General features: G+C 40.8%; 1 protein-coding gene across 3 annotated transcripts; it reads left to right on the forward strand.

Moving 5' to 3' along the window:
- Positions 1-5,988: 5,988 nt before the first annotated feature.
- hic1 (hypermethylated in cancer 1) lies at positions 5,989-21,340 on the forward strand. 3 transcript variants are annotated; one of them, XM_063493469.1, is made up of 2 exons: positions 5,989-6,107; positions 12,241-21,340. In XM_063493469.1, the coding sequence occupies exon 2, from the start codon at positions 12,258-12,260 to the stop codon at positions 14,457-14,459; it is 2,202 nt and encodes a 733-aa protein (XP_063349539.1). In that variant the 5' UTR covers positions 5,989-6,107; positions 12,241-12,257; the 3' UTR covers positions 14,460-21,340. The 3 variants fall into 3 exon arrangements, with proteins under 3 accessions (XP_063349539.1, XP_063349537.1, XP_063349538.1); XM_063493467.1 differs by lacking the exon at positions 5,989-6,107 and adding an exon at positions 7,615-7,737; XM_063493468.1 differs by lacking the exon at positions 5,989-6,107 and adding an exon at positions 7,695-7,737 and having other exon boundaries at positions 12,225-21,340.
- The last annotated feature ends 1,023 nt before the right edge of the window (positions 21,341-22,363 follow it).

Raw genomic sequence — 22,363 nt, forward strand, 5'->3', positions numbered from 1 at the left:
CCTCCTCTCCTCTCCTCTCCTCTCCTTTCCTTTCCTTTCCTTTCCTTTCCTTTCCTTTCCTTTCCCATCCTCTCGCCTGGCACACTCCCCAGCTCTGCCATTAATCAGAGGGGAAAGGGTATTTTAGTGCATGTGTGTTTGTGTGTGAAAGACAAAGATGCTGACTGTGTGAGTGTCTAACTGAGTGTTTATGTGTATCTATGTGTGTGTGTTGATAGAGAGCTGGATGGGTCCGGAGTGATGGTATGGAGACCAGGATCTCACAACAAAGCCGGAGAGTTCACCCAGAGAACAAAAGGAGGAGGAAGGGGGTTGACAGACATAAAGCCTGGTGAGCAGATTGGGACTGCCAGCGACGAAAAGGAAGAGGTAGACAGATGATCTGCAGAAGTTTTAAGGATAACAGGATGAGTCCAAAGCATCTAAATATGGTCCAAACTTAGTTTGTAACAATCTGAAATCCCTCTGATCCAGATTGTTTGGGGCATTTTTTAACAAAAGCGCTGCAGCAACACCTGCACACCAATCTATAATAGGCTCACAAGGCCAACAATCCATGACCTCAGATGTTAACAAATGTCATCAATATTCCCTTTAAGGTGCATGCTGCCTCTCTACTTTCCTTCCTTCACCCTCTGATTATCCAGGTGGGAGTGAAAGCTTTAAAAAAAGAAAAGAATAAATTCCAACCTGCTCTGCTTTCACCCCCCAACGGGCCTCCAAGAGTGCTTTTCTGCTGATATCACTGCACAGAGACCTGGCAAGCCAATCTCTCCCCAGCTCTATCATTCCCTTCTCCCTGCTTCCTGCCCTGATGATGTCACACACCATATGGTTTTCGGCAGTATCAAGCCGGAAAAGAGATTTAGTCAGTGGAGGGGAGAAGGAGAAAAAAGGAGGAGGGCTGGAGCTGCGCACAGGTTGGACACAAAAAACAAAAGGTTTGCTCTTCCCCCTGTGTGCACTGTGAGTAGAAGGTAGAGAGAGAAAGCGAGAGAGGAGGGGTGGCGGAGTGGGAGGGAAGGGGAATGTTTGCATTGTGTGAGGCTAATGAGGAGAGACCAGGGAGCAGAGACCATGCATCGGACAGCCATGTGCTGCACAGGCGCCCGTTGGATTGGATTGGCCTACACACATGTGCGCACACACAGATACACAGATTTTAACATAGTTACTGATACCCACACTACAGTTCAGGGGGAGGCCAGATATGTGTTGCACTACTTACTCAGTTTCAGTATCAGTCGAAAAAATATGTTCCCATTTCAATCTCCCTTTAACACCGGATCACATAACTGTCTGGCAGTCATACGCGGGCAGAAAAGTACGACCTAAATGTAGTTAATCTGCTTTAAAGAGCATTTTAGCATCTTTCAGCTCATGATTTTGGATTTTTCTTTTCTGCCACAACTTTACTGTCCTGAAGGCAAATGTTCATTAAAAAAAAAGAGAAAAAACCAACTGCATGCCTGCTCAGCCTCAAACTGTAGAAAAAGTTGGCAACTATCTGGTGATAATAGAGCATTTAACTGCTAAAGTGCTAGATACATATGCATCTCTGAGGAGGCGGTGGAAACCCAACCGCAGCTAAATGGAGAGTGAGCACTGGATGTATGCCATATCAGTGTCAGTATTATGTTTATTTCACATGATTTTTCTTGATTCTTCAAGTGTAAGAAAATGGAAATTTGAATTATAATTACATAAACAATAGGATGAACTCCCTAGCTGAGGGAGAGTCACAGAGCTCAGGTTAAAGCTCAGAAGTAGACCTTAAATGAACATTTTGAAATTGTGCTTTTACCTCTATGGTAGCCGAAAGAATGTTTCCTTGCACCTTTAAAACACAATTTCACTGCAATATCTAATATGTACAATCAAAAAAGATTTCAACATGTAAGCTGCCTTGCTTCCATTATTAAGGTTTAAATGAATTCTGTTTACCATACAGAATTAATACTATTTATTTAAGGCTCTTATCTCAATGATTGCAAGAATAGGTGAAAAATCCAGTTTCCTAAAATGCTAAATAAATATTGTTTATTATCATTATTTTTTAAGCAGCTCCAATATTTTTGTATATTTTATTTAATTTATATTAATTGACTGGATACATTAACAAACTGTGAAGGTCAAATAGTCGAAAATGTTTAGAGAATAAAATATGCTATGGTGTGAGTGTTCTCAACCCAGAAACTATCTTGCATTTATTCATCCCCCCACACCACTCTTGCCTTTCAAGTATTTCTTATCTGGCACTAATCATGGCAAGATAATTGTGCATCACCATCAGATGGGCAACCCAGAATAGAGGCCAAACGCACACAACAACTCTGCTTATTCAGATGACATGCCTTGCACGCCTATGCACTAAAGCTGTCGCGCAACTGCTCATTACAATGAATTAAGAGAGGTCTGTGTGTAAATGTTGAGCCTACCATTCAATTTTTGGTGGTGAAGGGAATCTGAAGCTGGAGGGGTGTGCGTCTGGTATGGTGAGGCGGCCACAGCCAGCATCTGGAGATATGTGTGGCCATGTCCACTGGAAGGAAGGAAGGAAAGAAAGTAAGGACGGACAGAGAGATGATTGATGAGAATGAAAGACAGAAAAGGGAGCGAGCAAAAGACCTGATGTTAGTAGTTGAGAAAAGTGTGGAAGATTACACTCAGATAGTCTGTTTCAAAGTGTTAAAATTACTTTAAGACTGTCCTATCTATTGTTCAGACCTGCTTTGTCTCTGCTGGCAGACAGAAATGGAGCAATAATAAGGTAATTGCAATATTCGTCACTCAAAGTCATAATTGAAACAAGGTGGACTGGGCCTTAGAGACACGATGACCCTACAACATATCTGATCGCAGATGTCTGAAGAAGTTGGCTGCAGTCGTTCAGACTACTCAACACCTCACTGTGTTTCCATATCCACCAACCTTTGGTGAGATATGTCACATGTACAACTTGCAATGCTCACACTTGGAGAAACTGTGGGAAAGGTGTGTGATTTAGAGAGTGACAGCAAAATGTTAAGGGATTTAGCTGTTCAGCCTACCTTATCTCCAGCTCTGGTTCCTGACCAAGTGTTGGTCTTTGGGAAAGTAGTCAGGCACAGGCTTTGGGATGTGCTCCCTGGGCTGTGTCTGGGGCTTTGCGCTTGCAACTTTAATTGAATCATTGCTTACAACCAGCAATTTGGAGGCCTTTTCAGTTCATTAAAAGTTCAGCCATTCAGGTTTGCTGTGCTCCAGATTACGGCATGTTAAATTGTGTTTTGACAGGCTGAAGTTTAATGTCCAGCACAGGCCTCAGGAGGCTGATTGATTAAAGAGATAACGCCTGTCTGGGAAGACAATAGTTGTACCTAGAGACACACAAAACATCTGAAATTAAGAAACTTTTGTGTAGTTTTATATTTGGGAAAAATGGTTTATTTGTGGCATATTTGCTTTTATTGGACAGTCAGCAACAAAGAGGCATAAAACATAGAGGGAAAGACAGAGGATGACAAGCAACACAAGTCCCTAGCTACAAATGAAATCGTGACTGCGCTGTCATGTGATGACTCTTTCCTTAGAGACTGAACACATGCCACTGTTGTTCATATCAAAACCACTGTATTTGCCTTTAATCTCATCTGTCCAAGCTGTTCTGGGGTGCTCACTATTAGACAGCGTATCGATATGTTTGCAAGCAACAAACGCGATCATGCTTGGGTGGTACTCCTCCTTAAGTGTTGTTATAGCGCTCTCAGAAACATGTGATATTTAAAAAAATGATATTAATTGGTTATGATGCATCAGTAAACTGGTCAGACCCTGGGCTTTGAAGACAGACTTCTAGTTTGGCTTAAATAAAACCTGTCTTCAAAGGTTGATTGAATGCATATTGTTGGAACTATTCAAGTTCTTGTATTATTTATTGGTTATGAAACTACTACATTTACATATTTACTGCAAATTATAGTCACTGTTCCCACCCTCCCCTGTCCTTAAATGACTAGTTTTGAGTATTGCACATAGTGAATGATAGGCTGCTTAATGCTACTAAGATTAAAAGGTTGTGTCTCTTTTTATATCAATTTTGCAAAACTGGAGACTTTTTTTTAACAGGCAGCATCACAGTTTGCTGATTGTTAAAGGGCTGTTATTCACTCTTAGATTTTACCTATTGTAGCCTTGTGATTAGAGCATTTTAAAAAATAGTTTACATTTGAAGGCATCAATTAGATTGTTGTTCTTTATTCATTGTTCTTTACAAATGTGTCATAACTTCTTAATAAAAAAATCATATAGCAACTGAAAATTTCTAGGCAAATGTAAAGCCTACATATGTCTAATCTGTCATATTAAATGCTTTCTGCCAACAAATAATTGGACTTAATAAAAATCAGAGACAGTTATCGTGTAAATATTGAGACTATTAGGATTTAAGCGGGTAAAAATGCTGTCTTTTTAAATCTGTGTTAATTAAAGAGAAAGAAATCTACATATAGCCTACCTGACAAAATGACATCACAACAATGTTTCCTTTGGTGGAAACTATTTTGGACTATGAATTGAAACACTGTCATATCCTTGATAGAAGATATTTATCTCCACCTACAGAAAACTTTGTCTCTCTCTGTCTGTGAGGTTATCATCAGTTCATCAAGGGAACATGGAAGTCAGAGACAATACCTTCCCCAACTTCACCAGGCACTAAGTTTTGAAGCAGAGCATTTCAGTGAAAGACCAGCACCTTGAGGTTGGATAATTTAAAGAGGAAGAGGCCCTGTGTGCTTTATGACATTGTCAGCTGCTGCTGCTGTGATCAAAACAAACATGAATCGGCCTCACTTTGGTAAGTGTTTCACCGAATCACATCGGCTGTCTCTCTCAATATGATGGCAAAATAATTTGTTTCATCAATTTCAGTCTGCGGTCTTAAAAAAAAGCTTTTGGATGGTTATAGAAAGGCTTGAGGCCTGAATAACATAATCCATCCAAATGCAGTTAAAGGTGATGATTCCTGCTTGTTATAGTTTGCAGGCAGAATCAAAATGTACTTTTTCAAAGGTACTGAAACTAATTAGGAGCCATAAACACACACAGCATTTTTGTGCACATGTTTTGTTTGATTTGTAATGACAGCTCAGAGTGCAACTGATACAAAGGGAGTCTAAGGCTTTTTATTAGTCTACAGCTAATGTTCACTAATGCTCAGCTCAACTACTCTGCGTGAAAAGATACTAAGGTACAGCGTTTACTTAAACGTTTACTGCTACTTTAAGCTTCTCCTGAGAGACATACTGTACTTGTAGTCAGCTACATTTGGCAACTGCAGTCGCTTCTTAAATTAAGAATTAGTACACCACACATATAAATACCCTGCTATGCAGCATATAAAGCACTTAAAATCGACTCAAATGCGACTCATTACATCATTAAAGACCTTTTAACGTGTTAATGACTCAACAAGATAATCATATAATGTAATATAGTTGTTAGAAGTAAAAGTACCTAAAGCTATTTGTTGTAATTTTTAAATGGAAGCTGCTGGGGGTGTTTGTACTTCTGAATGATTCTTACATAACAACGCATTTTATCGTGAAAATGAACGATGACTGTGGCACTCTCCCGGTGCTTACCCTTAATATGCAGCCGTCTCTCGTTGACATTCTGGCGAACGACGTGGCTGATCTTATCTTATCAATATAACAGGTTTATAAGTTACTGTACGCTTGTCATATGGCGTTCACAAATTAGAGGCCAGCGCTTTCCGACTTTTTCATCCCCCCAACATCACTACAATCCGCGTCCCACTCTTGATAAGGCCTTTGGGACTCACTGCCATTGGGTGTCGCTGTGCGCGTAAAGTCTCAGCCGGCAGGTTTGGTCCGACCGGACCTCAACACAGTCTGAAGTGTCAGACAGTCTTGTTAACACGTGAGAAATTCAGTGTGTGGAAGAAGGTGAAAGAGGGGGAGACCGGGAGAGAGGGGGCTGCAAATTTACGCGGAAGAGAAGTTTTTGAGAGAGAGCTGGACACTGAGGGAACTGCGGAGATCTTATTGAGGGAATGCCGAAAAGGGGAGAAGACATACGGCCAGAGCACCAGACATGAGTCCGAGGTAAGATTGAGAAACGGGTAGAAAGGCGGGGATGGCACACAGGCAGACGTGTCAGAATGAGCAGTTTTATTGAATTACAAAGATGAGTTGATCCAATTACTGTATGCTTCCCCAGGTCTTTTCCTTTTGAGCAGATTGATGTAACCCGTACTGACAGAGACGGTAACATCTGGATTATAGCACCACCGCTCATTTGATATACAATATTTCAGACTTAGGTTTTCTGTTGATATTTGGCAAACAACATGCAAGTTATTCAACTAAACTGGAAATGGGGTGAAAAAACGTTGTGCTGGCACAGAATAGGAAACCGTAATATAACAGATATTAGATAAAGTTTCACGTAATTAATTCCAATACTTTATAGAGCAACTGCAAAGGACTTCTTCAGAAAAGGGAAATACAATTTCTGTTTATCTAAAAACCGTCATCATGGCACTACATGCGAGGGCGCACAACTTTGACTTCATTACTTATCTTAAAAATATGACATCAGAGGAAGAGGTTGATTATTTTTAAGTAGCCAAGAAAAGGCCCTCGTGTCATCGAGTTGCTAGTTTCCCTTTGTATCCCAAAATCATACTGGTGTTTGGTTCAGTCTCCAATCCGGGTCATGATCGAGGGCTTTAACTGCGCAACAGGTGTTTTACCTGAGCGAGTGAGGGAGAGCGCGCGCGCGAGAGAGAGAGAATTTTAAGGTGCCCAAAGTTTATCTAACCTGCTTTAACTTTCCCTCTAACCCAGGCTAATTGTTTTCTTTAAGGCTCGTATTATGGCAGGTTTTTGTCAGGGGAGGTCTGGAGAAAAGGACACGGACACTTTTATTTTAACCGTTTTATTGATTTATTCAGTGAAACGGTTTCAATTATAGAATATCAATACATTTATTCCCTCAATGATTTGTGATTGAACTTGATTGAATTTTGAGCTGAGTTTTGAAGAAAAAAATAAAATCAGCGTCGTTATGGAAGAAGTCTGACTGCTTTAAGCTCCTGACATGTTATTGATTCGCTGTCCAAGCTATTTCCGTCATTACGCTTCTGTCTAAAATTAAGGTGGGCTACCTAAGGATCATAGGTACAACACACACATATGTATACAATTGCTGCCTGTCTCTTTAAGACGATGTGTTGAGAAGTTCAAGTCGGGGTCACATGAAGTTCCTGCCCTCGATTTTACCTTTTAGTTTTATTATAGACTGACATCACACGGGGCGCTAAAACACTTAGGGCGCATAGAGGGTCCATTATCATCCCTGTGCGCGTTATTGCTCCAACTCAAAAATAGCTAAGGAAATTACTTGAAAAAAAGGGAGGAAAATGATGCTGTACTAAGCACGTATTTTTTTTTTATAGGAGGGGACGAGAAAGAGGGGAGAGGAGGGACAGAGAGACAGAGAGACAGAGGGAGAGGGAGGAAAGTGGGTGGGAGGACGGACCTAAGGAGCGAAAAGAAATTCATATCAATTAATAATCATAAAAAAAGAGCTGGCAGACGAGCTCGGAAAACTGGCATGGTTTTTTGGAGGCTGGCAGTTCAAAGCTGAAACGTCAGATATGACTCCTAGAGACTGCTGAGATGATCATTAAGGGAGACTTAGATCGGATGGCAGAAGACATCGGGCATGCAGGTAAGAGCTGATATGTCGTACAGAGGCAAGAAGAGGGGAAGGATGACATTTCTATTTATAATGACTGAACTCTGTGCGTGCTTTCAGAAAGAAACTTCCTGGAGTCGATGAGATATTAGTGGAACTTGTTTTATAACATATGGCGTCTTTCTCTGTTTTTTAAATCTTGTTTTAATTCGGACACGGAACATTGCACATGTTCTTTATAGCGCATTTAATTCGCGTTGGTTGAAACATAAAATTGTTTAATTCCTTGTTCTTTACGTTATAAAAAATTGTCACGTAAAGAGGAAGCTGCTAATTTGTATATTTCTTCAAGATCACGCCGATGTAACCGGCGGTTGGCAAATAAAAATAATCTGACATGCTTCGAGTACAAAACAAGAAAAAAAAAATCCCTCTGTAAAATGAGATTTTAACGTGTTTTATATTGACTGATATTAAAGTGTATTTGAAAAAACTATAAAAACTTTAAAAACTCAGAATTAAAAATATAAATACATTTTTAAAAAGCTGTATTTAGTAAAATAAATGTCTTATAAATTTGTCAGGGATGCTGCAACAAAATCCTTAAGCAAAGTCCTCACTGGGGATCTGTCTTTATGTGTTACAACAGCAGTGCGGAGCTTAGGTGAGGACACAAGCGCAGGAGAGCGTTATATGAATATTTTTTTTTATTTTTTTTTTATTGTGGGGGGTGATTTGCAGTGTATAAATTTCTGGTTTCCTTTGTACAAGTGGAGACTTTACACAGCTGCCCGGAAAGAGATGCTCTCTCAATGCTGCTGACAGGTCTGAAAAGGGAAAAAAGAGTTGCTATAAGAAACAGCTGTGTGATACACCTCGTAGCGCAATGAGGTGAAAACGGCCTGTTTCTGGAGATGATTTCATTTCTTTTTCTTCTTCTTCTCCTTTGGCGGAGATAAGGAGAAGCAGAGGGTAGATGAGGCGCTGCAGCGCAGAGGAGATGCATTCACTCGTGACTCGGTTTACTGCTCAGTGTGTGAAGGGCAAATTAAAACGTTAGAAACCGAGAGGTCGGGTCCTCTCGGCGACTCACGAAGGCAGGACACGACTTTTTGTTTTGCGACATGTAGTATTCCGATATATATGTACATGTATATTTTAACAGTGAAATCAAAGCCAACACCGAAGTTAAGAATTTACTCCTTAATAATCGCACAGGAAAACAATAATAATAACTGTATCCAAGCAAGCTGCAGAAATTATTATCATACATATTGTCTTTGATAATTGCTTAGGGAAAAAAAAGTAAATTAAAAAAAGGAACGACTTGCTTTGAAAACTTTAGTATATCATTTAAAAAACAAGCAAACAGGTTACCTCCGTAATACTAGCATAGAAGTTTGGATTATTATAATGTCATGGTTAATATGACCATCTCGTTATCTCATTGTTAACTCAGTTACAATCTAGATGAAGAAGATGTCACCCTCATGTCTTTATCAGTAGTCTATTTCTAAATTTGTGATGATTTTTAGGATTATAGAAATATAGAAATCAAACAGGAAAATGATTAACTGTCCATCCTGTTTACTGATGTGACGAAAAAAACTCAAACTGTCAAATATAATCACTAACCATCACTGCAAACACCCAGTCTATTCATTTTTTTTCCAAACTTCAAACTCTAAAACAGTTCGCCTCCATTGAGTCACAAAAATGACAAAATAAATTAGGTGGGCTGAAGTCGTAAAAAAGTACAGTAAAAGTCTTTGCGAAAAATTTACACTGACTTTGTATTTATTCTAAAATAAACAAGGCTATAGGAATATGGGTCCCAAATTGAAAAGAAAGAAAATAAAACATCAGCACAACGTTTTAAGCAGATGTGTGGCGTGTTTATATGACTGAGGCTGTATGCAGAGGTAGGAAGTTTAGTCTTGCTTCACCCCAAACCACAAAAGTGACAAAACAGACAAAACTTTGGAACAATGACTATTAATCTAATGTAAAAAGGTGAATGTCATTGCCATAAACTACATAACAATCATAAGAGATTTTCTAGCCTGTTCAGGGGTCTTTAAAAAGAAAGCTATCAATCTACGAGGGAGCTGTAAGCTTCCCTTAGGAAACTGCACTGTATGTGCAGTCTTGAAGAATAACATTACAGTGCATGTTTAACATAACAAAACAAGCAGTTTTTGTGGCATATTATAGGCTTAAAATGTGTTTTCAAGTTCACGGCATGTAGCAGGTTCTCTTTAAGATGTGTTCTCTGACTAAATATTGCAATCATCGATAGCTTCCTAACAGGATGCAGTCAGCTTACACATGGCCTCAAGATCAAGCGTTTTGTATTACATCTTTTACTGTAATGTTTCACTTTTTGTCAGGGGCTATAGTAAGTCGGGAGTTTAGGCTATTTAAAGGGCAAGTTGTAGCCTGTCAAACAACTCAAAGAGCAAAAGCAAAGAGATCCTTGTTGTCTTGATAGTAAACTCACAAACACTGCGCCTGTTGTTATCACAAAACATTACTAAAAAAAATTGTTAGGCTGTATCTACAGGACATTGCAGGTGCACATAGATGTTGTAATATGTCAATTAAGAAAAAGATTTTTATGTACTGTGAAGAAGTATTTAATCAGAAGTCAGGATATAAAGAAGGCTTAGTTTTCTGCCAGGCTTTCTGATGCAATTCTGATGCTTAAATATGCACTACAAACCACATACAGGAGAGAATGTACACAGTCTGTTAACATACGGTTCAGAGTAACAAGTAATCAGCTCAGTGCGATGAAGACTCTGCAACAGCTCAGCGAGTTATGGAAATTACTTGGTCAATTCTTCATATTTACTTAGATCTTAAACACGTTTGATCTCATGAAAATTTCTAGTGAATTATGTCCGCTGAGTAATCAAAGCCGAAAAGAAGAGAAGCCAGCGGTGGATGCACTTCACATGACAGCTGGAAACAGGATGGAGTGTGAGCCCACGTACTACCCTTACTAGAACTGTCTTTTTAAAAGATATACTTTCGATCATACAATAGTTCAGCTGTACGTGAAAAAAAATTAAAAAATGAATTATTTTGTTAAAATGGCATTTGTTGTTAGAAACAGATATTTCCTTTCATATTTATCGCATGATGCTTATCACATGATCACTAGCTGGACTTGACTGTGACTTGTCATTTTCCATTTTGTGAGTGATGACATTTCTGTCTGATTTCGCAGCTCTAATGCTGAACAATCAGCATTTTAAAAAATGCTCACTTTTAGATGTGGAAAATTTTTGGAGGAAAAAATTGACACATTTTGTTCGGGAATTGTCATAATTCCTCAGTAACTCATTTGTCAGTTTTTTTTTTTTTAAACTCATACTTCTCCATTCTTATGCTGAGTGTGTACACTTAATGAAATAAACAAGAAGTGAATGAGCTGGTGTCAGGAAGACAGCGATCAGATGGATGACACGATATTTATTTAGTTGCTTGTTTCCCATCAGTGAGACTGAGCCCTTAGGGACAGTTTGAGACGTTTAATCTTGTAAGTAAACTAGGCTCAGATGCCACTGATTGAACAATACGTGGGATTTCATTCATGCAGCCAATATAGTTTATTTTAAGATTGGTGGAACAATTACTGTCGGTATTTGAGCGTGTACCTGTGTGTGTTTGTGCGCGTGTGTGTAGGCGCACACTGGATCTTTGAAACCTACCTCAACGTAACGCATTGAAACACCTAATGTTGATTTACATCCCGTGCGCTCAGTGTTCCTTATATGACTGGGCAAGAAGGGGAGCTGAAAGCTCGATCTTTTTTTGGATGTGTCCTTCCCCCACAGGTTTATACCTGCTCTTCGTCATATTAGCAAAACATTCGTCCCTAAGCTTTGTTTAAAACTGTGTGCAGCACTTCTGGAATACTTTATCAGGAAGCCAGCAATTACAAAATATATATTTGTGGTTCTCTGTCTTGAGCTCTTTCTCTTTTTTTGCTTGCTGCAGAGGAAGTGAATGCAAAGACTTGAATTTCTTATAATGAGAAAACCACTGCAACTGCTCACCTTTTGCAAAAGTTCACTTCTACCGAGTGGCCTTTCCGTGCACTTTCCACACATAAGTTCTGCACTTTACTGTCAAGGCTGGTCGATCTGCTTAAATAGCTGTTACGCAAATAATAAGCGAATCATAAAAGCGTAACTGTGAGCTTCCATTAAGACATATTTAAGTATTGTTTATGTTTTAAAAGAAAATCTGACAGCGGTTAATTCATCTTAATAAGTGCATCCATATGCAAGGTCTTTTTTTTTAATGGTTTACATTACTAGCCCGTTTGCTGTTAAAGCTTTTGGCACTCAAACTTCTGAAAATATACTCTGATTTAATGTAATGTGTTTATTGTAACTTTTGATAGATTGTGATTATGAAATGCATCAATAATATTTTTAGTGGTGCAGAAAATTGCACATTAATTGGCTTATTGTGACTCGAAATGATGACTGCTGCATGACGTTTTACAGATATCTGTTGTTGCAGGTGGTGGACTGAAGACAATGCTGGATGCCATGGAAGTTCCAAGTCATGCTAGGGATCTCCTCCTGCAGCTCAACAGCCAACGCACCAAGGGCTTCCTGTGTGATGTTATCATCGTGGTGCAGAACGCCCTCTTCAGAGCTCACAAGAACATTCTGGCTGCCAGCAGCCTCTACTTGAAGTCTTTGGTGGTCCATGACAATCTCATCAACCTCGATCACGAGATGGTGAGTCCAGGGGTCTTCAGGGTAATTCTGGACTACATCTACACAGGCCGCCTTAGTGATGGAGACCCCACTTCTCCAAATGAACCAAATCTAGGGGCTGTCTTGGCAGCAGCCAGCTACCTTCAACTGCTTGACTTAGTGGCTTTGTGCAAAAAGAAGCTAAGAAGAAATGGCAAGTACCCTCCTCGCCCAAGTCCAGCATTTCTACCCTACTCAAAGATGGGGCCAAATAGCATGGGTTTAGGGAGTGGTGGCAGGTATAGGGTTTCTACTCCTGTCATTCAATCCTGTCCTCCAGGCGGAATTTTGAACAGCCATGGACCCCGGGCACTACCACCAGAGGAGCTAGTTCCACATCGACTAGCTGTTCATACAGGAGAGTTGTATGCTCCCACCTCCACCCAGGGCTCTCAGGTGTTCCCCTCTCTGCAGTCACCTCTGCCTTCTCAGCTTGGGCGTGCAGCCCTCCCCGACAGGAACTGCTCACCCAGCTTCGGCCTTGATCTCTCTAAGAAAAGCCCCACCTCTCAGTCTCAGCTCACACCTTCTCAGACCCATCTGGGGAACACTCATAATGACGAGGAGCGAGATGGGACTCTGAGTGACCGCACAAGTCCTATCCAGGGGACGAATGGCAGAGCTTTCCCCTCAGAAAAAATGGAATCAACTGACCAGGGAGGCTCCCTCTCTCCGCCACCTTTTCCACCTCTCAACCAACCGATAGCCCCGCACCTCCCCCACCTGCATCGCTCAGGTTCCCAGGGGACAGACCGCTACCCATGCCACCCAAGTCCGGACACCCCCACGGAAGGCGGAGAGGCAGGCAGAGAAATGGGCAACATCTACCGCTGGGTAAAACACGAACCGCTGTCATACACAGCTGAAGATGAAGATGAGGATGAAGATGAAGAGGAAGGGGGTGAAAATGGAGATCAGCATCATAACCATCACAAGACTGGGGAGGAGAGTGAAGGAGCAGATGACAAGAGTGGGTCAGGCACAGAAGAGACAGGCAGCAGTGAGGGTCGCCCATCCCCGACTGGACCAATGGGGAGGTTCCACATGCCGTACGAGCCGGAGAGCTTCGGGGACAATCTGTATGTGTGCATTCCCTGTGACAAAGGCTTCCCAAGCTCAGAGCAGCTCAATGCACATGTGGAGACACACACGGAAGAGGAGCTGTACGGCAACTCAGGCGGGGACATAGGAAACGGCAATAACAGCAGCAGCAAAAACATGAGCAGTAACACAAACGGTTATGGAAGCCTCAACAGCGGCAACACTCTGAATAGTTTGTCACACCTGGAGACCAAGTCGAGCCAGCTGAATCCAGCGAGCATCGGGGAGATGATTCGACCCTACCGCTGTTCCAGCTGTGACAAGTCTTACAAAGATCCAGCCACTTTGCGCCAACATGAGAAGACCCACTGGCTGACACGGCCTTACCCCTGCAGTATTTGTGGCAAGAAATTTACACAGCGCGGTACCATGACCCGCCACATGCGTAGCCACCTGGGCCTCAAACCTTTTGCCTGTGACTCCTGTGGCATGCGCTTCACCCGGCAGTACCGCCTCACTGAGCACATGCGCATTCACTCTGGTGAGAAGCCCTATGAATGTCAGGTGTGTGGGGGAAAGTTCGCTCAGCAGCGCAATCTCATCAGCCACATGAAGATGCACAGCAGTGGAGGGACTGCAGGGAGCCTGACCACAGATGGGAAACTGAAGCTGGACTTTGCAGAGGGCATTTATCCTCTGAGTAAATACACAGCAGAGCATCTTGGACTGAAACAAGAGAAGGCTAGTGAGCTTCTCATCCAAGCGCAGCAGCAACTGGTGGCTGATGCAAAGGCCATGGAGAGCCTGTATCCACTCTCCAAACTGGCCTCTGAACACCTGGGCCTCACCCACGACAAGATGGACATCCTGGGCCAACCACTGCCCCCACAGGCCCTCTCCGAAGCCCGAACCATCGACCGCTATTCACCAAGTTAAGACATGTGATATCACCAATAAGTCTGTGTGCACACACAATTTGCAGTATCCTTATTCCATTCACCTCAACTCAATATCTCTGCACCTCAGACTCAGGCCATAAACAATTGGTCTGCTAATGCACACCAAAATGTGTAGACTGTAAGTGCCTTTCTATGCATCTAATGTATCCTAAAGACCTCCTTCATAAAGGAGCTCTGTGCTATTACGTGACCAAGGGACACTCACTTAAAAAAAAGTACAGTTTTTATGTACAGTGTATGCAAAGAAACTTTTTTTTCTATGATTACAGCCATTGAGCCAAAGTGAAAAATTGAAAACCAAAATGAAAATTGTTTTATTTATTTTTTATTATGGTGGAATCCAAAGAAAACAAAAACTATCCCTGACCCTAAACCTGTGTACTATTCAACTTTGTAAAAAAAAAAAAAAGAAAGAAAGAAAAAGCACATAAGGACAAATTTCAGGGTTTGTCCAGAACTGAGCAGAACTTTTATAATATGAATAAGCCACTCACCTGGACTTTAAAGGAATGGGAGTACATTTCGTCTGTTTTTTTCTATTATTTCATTTTTTTTATTTCCTGTTTTTGGGGTACTGGACAATTTATGTATCTCTCTCTCCAGCTTCTCACCATCTTGGGAAATGACTGAATGATAAGAGCATTTTGATAGTCACCAGGGCAATATATTCCCCAATCACCATTTATTTTAAAGTAACACCACTCACCACTCTGCATATTTGTGTGGATAAAGGGCTTGTACTATATGACAGCAGTTGAATCCACCTTATGCCCAGCTTTCAACCACTTATGAGCCGAAACTTCCTGTGCAGTTCGACAACCACCCCTTTGCGCTCAGTTGTTATTGAGATGCAGCAAGCACAGCCCTGTGATCTCATAACTGGGACATGATTGCACATACCCAACTGATGACACACTAATCCCTGTTCACGGCGAGTGTAGCTTCATCTTATGGTGTACATGAAGCATGGGTGTTGCCGCTGAGATTGTGTAATTATTACAATTATGGATACAGTTGAGCATAGAGGCAGGGGTAAGGACGGGCTTAATGACACAGAAATCTGTCATTTACTGTCATCAGCAGTTAAACCATTCATTGTGGTCTGATGATTAATCGTGGAGCGGCAGTAGTCAGAGGCTTTGTTGGATGCTTCTCTGTTCCACTGTCCGGCCTCTCATTTGACCTCCCTCCCCTGCAGTCTGTTGTCTGGGAGCCCCGCTACTGTTGACAGGCCAAAGTGAGTGCTCTACTCAGCCCTTTGCCTTAGAAGCACTCCAAACACCGGATGCATATACGCTCCCCCTTCACACACAGCAAGCTGCTAATCTGTCAGTGATATGAACATAAGAAGGGGTTTGTGGGTCTTCCCTGGAAGCCAGCGGGTGAGTAGCACTCCCAGCTGCTGTGCTTCAGTAATCCCTGTGAAATCTCACTTTCTCCTGGACAATTCACACTGCTCGCTGGCGTGATGTCCCATTTCATGCCTGCCATTGTACCCCTCTGATCCACTTATTAACATTAGATCCCAGCCTAGCAAATGTGTCCTGGCCTTGCCTCCCGGCCCTGCTGGTATTACTGGTATTAAATGCGGAAACAATGAATGACTGATTTGTGTGTTGGCTGAGCAGCCCGAAAACAAAAGAGCACTTAAAGATTGTGGGTTGAAGGCACATTTTTGTCTGTAAATCTTTATTCCAAAAAAAAAGAAGTTGCATTTTTTTGGGTCTTTGTCCACTTTTACTAGTCCTCAATTCAGATTAGAAATGTTTGACCACTATAGTGCCAATGCCAACCTCAGAGGGTGAATGTGAAGATTAAAGCCATAAATACACTGTGATAGACGTAGTGAATCATAAAGGCTAAAAAAAAAAAAAAATCATACAGTGTGCCTTACTTACTTCTTTGGAATTTCCTTTTTCTTTTTAAATGTAACGATAATTTAAGGGCTTATTTTCTGTAGCATATGATCATATCAAACATGTTGTTTCTTGTCACTTTTCTTCATTTTAATTTGAACTGAAAGCAGCGCACGTGAAATTGGTGCTTACCTCAGGACTGAACCCAGCGTGGGGATGCTAATCTTTTGTAAACTATAGATCAACACACATACATACACACGCTCACCCACACTCACTTTAGGTTTTTTTTTATTTTTTATTTTTTTATTAACAGGACCGTTGTCCTGTGTTAAACCTGTGGTTAATTCTTTGTTTATCCATTTGTTGTTACAGTTTTGTTGTGGAGAGATAAGGTGGTATTAACATTTTTTTTATAGTATGTGGTATAAATTTTTTCTATTTTGTCTTCTTCAATGACATTTATGTCTGACCAGTTCCATTGTTGTAACATAAGGCAAAGCCATTTTTGCTTGTACCTTAAGTGCTTGTCGATATCTGAACCACAGTTTAGTAAGTATGAAGGCATTGAGATCAATATATTACAGTAAAGTTGAGCTGACAAGCTTTGTGTTGTGAAATATCTCCTTCTCTCTCTGTGTCTCTCTCTCCCTCTCTTGCTCTCTCTGTGAAAGACATGATGCATCATCTGTACTTCCTTAAACAGACATGCAGTGGCTTTGCTGGTTGACTATGAAAGCTAGCCTCGTATTGTTTGGCTCCCTTTTCCTCAGAGGTTAGTGAACTTTTGACAAGAGTCAGACGGAGGTCGCTCATGCACACAAGCACACAGGAAGCCAGCTTGTTTTGTTTGGTGCTCTGAAAAAAAAAGAATAAAAGAAAAGAACAAAGTAGAAAAAATAAAAATAAAACCAGTAGAGGCTTCATCTACAAACGTATGTGTATGTGTTAAAAACCTAAAAAACAGGCAGAGGCAGTCGTGGGAATTTCCACACTCCCCTTCACTAGTTAAAATAACATACCGCTTCCACTGTCACACCAAATCTGTGTAAGAGGGAAGACCAAGATAATGCCCGAGCATTTCTGTAGGAAGCGCACTGTTTGAAATCTGCTTAATTTCATTTATGTGCGAATGTTAGTGGAGGGGAGCGTTTCACGTCTTTAGAAAGGGGAAGCAGTTGCTTGTCTGTTTGTGTGTCCCTGTGCTATTTAAGAGCATGAAGGCCTGGTAATGCATGTCCTGGGAATAGGGTTGGTGTGAAGGAGAAGAGCTGAGGAGCAGGAAGTGAACTTTTGGCTGGTGTGTTGTGCTGAGCAGGATGTGCCGTGTGTTTCTACTCAGAAGCAGATAGAAAGACGGAGAACGGGGAGGGAGAGGAGCAGGGAGAGCACAGCAGGGTGGATGCGAGCCATTGTCCTAATATGAAAGCCTGTCCGCACTTCTGAAACTCTCCATTCAGAAAACAAGTAGACTGTATCTTCTCTTTTCCTTCCCCTTGTTGCTTTTTGGGAATAAATCTCTGCTCAGTATCACGGTGATGTTGCATTGAAGGCTTTCAAGGGCTGCATGGTGAGACATTTAGATGCTTTGTTAGAATTTGAGGATATTGTGGATTCAATACTTTTGGCATCCTCCTGTTTAAAAAAAAAAATTCCCCTCTATTTGCCATGTTTTGAACATTTTTTAAATTTGAGGCAAGATAATAGGAAGACCCCAGTGAGTGTATTGTAGAGTCTAATTGAAAAACTTGGCAGTGTTTCCTTTGCTCTGTGGTTGTTTCACTTAGTCTAATTAGAAGAGCCTTGTTTCAATTTACTGATGTAGCCACCCACCCCATGGGGTTTTATGCCCTTTGCCTTTGTTAATGTTATTTATATGACAAGTAAGCCCAGCAAAACTCTTATTGCCACCACAGTGGTTTTGATGAAGATGTTTGGAGCATAACATAATTAGGTATCTAAAGAGTTTATTAGTTAAATGAATTTTTAGAATCAAATGAGTGAATGCAAATATAAATGAATGCACTAACAAAAGCCGCAAAAAATTAGGTGTGGGTTGTTTTTTACTTTACTTGCCATGTCATTTCCCCTTTTTTAATTTCTTTTTTTTTTTTATGGCAACCATCCCAGTCCTGTAACTTTTTGTAACACTAACATTATAGAAGTAAAAAGGGCTCTGAATGATCTGCAGTAGCATCTTGTGGACCAAAAAAGGATTTGGCTTTAACGTTAAAAAATCCAAAGCATGCCTTTAAGCTTTCTTCCAGTCGCAGGAGGCCAAGGTCACCTCTGTGACTCCGACAGGCGGCACAGTCTGAAATCATACCACTGTTTGACATTTATTATATTTTGCAAGGTGTGCCAAAAAAGACTGAAGCTTTCGATAGACATCGCAGATGCACAAAACTAAACTTAGCAACAAACGCTGAGGTTTGCATCGGTGAGCTTAGCTTGTAACCATCTTTACCTTGTTAGGAAAGTCATTATCAGTGTGGGTAATCGTGAGAACGTGAGCACAAGTTACTATCATCCTGTGTACAGTACATATTTTTCTATTTATGAGCACTTATGTTTAAATATAAGCTAGAGTCAGATATTGATATTATTCAAGCCTAAGCTTGTCCTTTAAATGAGAAAACTGACTCTGAAGTCAGTCAGTTCAAACGTGCCTTCGGTATAAAAAGTATGAAGTTATCCTGCAATAAATTGTACGACTGTGAGCATGGGGAGGTTTCTGATGTGGCTACTTAATGCACCTGCCCATCTACATGTCTGAATGCCTTTCCCACAGTGTAGCAGGGTGAAGTACAAGGGAGATATCTGACACTTTCGAGGCTCTTTATTACAAGCAGCTGCTTTAGATTTATTTCTCTGAACTGCACTTTTCTGGAAAAATCATTGTATTGTGATTTTTTATTACTCTTATGATCCCCTAGAAGTCCCACAATTGCCTTTCCTCTGGCACTTTGCTTCCTTTTCTTCCTCCCTCCAGTGCAGAGCTCGGCCACACTCGTTCACCGCCCTCGTACCCTCAAAGCACAGCTTCCCTCTTCACCTCTCTCTGTGCCTTCTCTCTTCTTACACTTAACACAAACCGCTGACCCACAGCACCCGCTGCCTCCCCTCCTCTCCCATGATCCACTTACTTCCAGCTGTTTTTCATGCTGAAGAAGACAGTTGTCTAAATGTTTATGTGAAGAGCTACTTTCTTTTTCTTTAAGCCCTGATCAATTTCCAAAATGAACTTTGTGGCATGTGTTAAAATACAACAGATGACGGGCCCAAAAAAAAGAAGCAAAAAACCCCGTATCTGACATCGTTATTGTATTGTGATCTTCAAGCCAAGAAATGGCTTACAAAGGAGAGATTAAAGACATCTTATTGTTGTAGAGGAAATGCAGAATAATGTGAGAGGAAATGTTCAGGGAAAATATGCTCAGAAAGATGCCAGTAAAGTAAACATGTATGAAATTGCACAATTGAGTCGGGCCTCAGCTGCACCAGCCAAGTCATGCGCTGAGATGGAGAGAACAAACAGAGAGAGGGTTGAGAGGAAAAGAAGCAGAAACAGAGAGAAAAATAGCTTGTGCTTGATAGTCTTAACCTTCAGTAAATAACAAAGGAAAGCTGGCTGCGTTGTGTGTGTCTGCTCACCACTCTTTTTCCACCCGCTTCCAATTTAATCTTATGAGGACATGTTTTTTTTTCTTTTTTTTGATTACTGCAGGTCATTTTCAGGTTTTTAATTTTAACGTTCATGTCGCTGTGCCATCTGAAATGACACCCTCTTTCCAGGCCTAGCAATTATCACCAAATCAGCACATGACCTACAGTAGGCTCTTTGTAGCGAAATAGTGAAGGGGCTTCTGTCTGTCCATATCCTCCTGCATCTGTTTTGCTTGGATCTCTTTTTCTCTCTCTACCTTGAACACATACAAAGTCCACTGAGTGGACCTTGGCTTTAATTGTTTAGTTTACAGTGCACAACTTCTGCTCCAGAAGTTTAAATCTGAAGACAAACAGAGAGCTAGGACAAAACAAGCAGGAATTTGGTGCAGTGAAAGTCAGCCGGGGGAGAATATTCGATTGTATATCTCTCTAACACACTCCTGCTCGCGCACACATAAACACACAGCTGGATGGCAGACTGCTGCTCCAGATTAGGTCAGATTTAATTAGCTTGCTCTGCTCCGTTTGGAGTGTCGCTTCTTGTAGAAAAACCCATTTTTAAAGAAAGGCGATTCCACTGACGGCTTTCACCCGTCACACGCTGAAACCTGTGCCAAAATGTTACAGAGCCTCAGGGTCCTCACACACACTTACATACACAAAGACACACGCACAAGCATCTATTTTGGTTTTGGAAAAACGGTCAGGAGAAGTGTAGAAATGATGGATTATGATCTAATGAAGACCACTTTGACATCTTGAGGTGGTTGTGCCCGACTGTGGTTCAGGGACAAATATGTTATGCAGGAACACAGGCTGCCACGTAGACAATTGTAGTTGTGAATAAATGGAAAAATGCATGGCAGAATACATGCATCACAAATTTACAATGGAAATTCGATTTTTTTTTTTTTTTTTAGTAGACGACAGGATCATATTTCAGCAGGCATGAACCAGGCGTGCCAGAAACATCAGCAGCGTCCGGTGTTTTTGTTACATGGTTTTACCTTTTATACCAAAATGACAATTAAAAGCAATACACTTAAACCAACACAGTATTTTCTTTTTGTGCATTCTGCATATTTCAGTGTCAATATTGATCTTACTTTGCTTTAGTGAAATGAATGTATTTATTGCATGTCAAAATGTTTTATAGGTAATTTTTTTTGTGTGTAAATTCTTATTGTGGGTTTTTATCATTTTATTTGATTATGGTGTCTCGATAAAATGTTGATAAGGCTTTTATTTTTTTTAAAAGCCAATGTGAAAAATGTCTTTTCTTGTTTGTTTGTTATTATACTCGAAATCAACTTGGCAATAAAATGAATTGCATAACGGATTTACATGGATGTTTCTCAAGTTATTTAATTAATTTGCACATCCAAATCAAATAGTCCAGTAAATGATCACATTTATATTTTTATTAATTTAATTACCCTTGATTACTGCAGTGCAAAATCTCTCATAATAAAACTTGTATTAGTTTTAGACCACTGCAATGATTTGTGTTTTTGGAAAATTTATTTTGCATGAAATGAGTTTTACATTAAAAGAAAGAATGGGACATAAGACCACAGCGGAGACCATTTCACAGCAATGATGACCGCAAAAATGAACGACTTCTGTTCATTTTCCTACAACACGTTGGCCTTCAGGTCTGTATTCTCCCACATGGAGACATGTGAGTGCCTCATTTAAGACAGAGAATTTCAAATGAATCTCATACATCACACACAGTCCACATGCAACAATGAACAGATCCATTACTCTGTCAGCAGGAGCAAAGCCAGCCAGGCAGGCACACACACACACACACACACACACACACACACACACACACACACACACACACACACACACACATCCTTTTCTACTGTGTGAAAATCACCTTATTATCACCAGCACATAAGAAATCATAGTGCCTTCCAGATGTTTGATATAATTCAAGCAACTTGCCACAAATTACTTCTTGACATTAAACAAATTAGCATTTCTTCTCTCAGGTGCATTAAATCAACATTCATGAGCTGGAGGTGCTTCCTGAGAGATCATATTCACCAGGTGTAATGACAGACATCATCCGCTCTATGCTGCTTGAACAGTGGGTGAAAACAAAAGGAACAGCGTGACATTTATCACAAGTCTCGCACAATTCTGCTACCCAAACGTGGAACAGGAACATTTTTCTCTGATGGTAATCCCCTCACATTACAATCCACGTACTGTTTAATCAGTTACGGTCATTGTATCCATGTTTAGCAAAAATATTAACAGAATGTCTAACTTAACAGCTTTCCCCTCCCCAGACATTTCCCAACTATTAGCTGTTAATATGCATTGAAACTCCTCAGTGAAT

Source organism: Pelmatolapia mariae, linkage group LG14 (assembly GCF_036321145.2).
Source record: "Pelmatolapia mariae isolate MD_Pm_ZW linkage group LG14, Pm_UMD_F_2, whole genome shotgun sequence".
Taxonomy (NCBI): domain Eukaryota; kingdom Metazoa; phylum Chordata; class Actinopteri; order Cichliformes; family Cichlidae; genus Pelmatolapia; species Pelmatolapia mariae.

Bases quoted from the DNA above. Each gene is read 5' to 3' on its own strand.
- hic1 (XM_063493467.1), top strand. From the start codon at position 7,686: ATGATCATTAAGGGAGACTTAGATCGGATGGCAGAAGACATCGGGCAT. The intron at 7,738-12,240 runs GTAAGAGCTGAT...CTGTTGTTGCAG, and splicing joins AGAAGACATCGGGCATGCAG to GTGGTGGACTGAAGACAATG.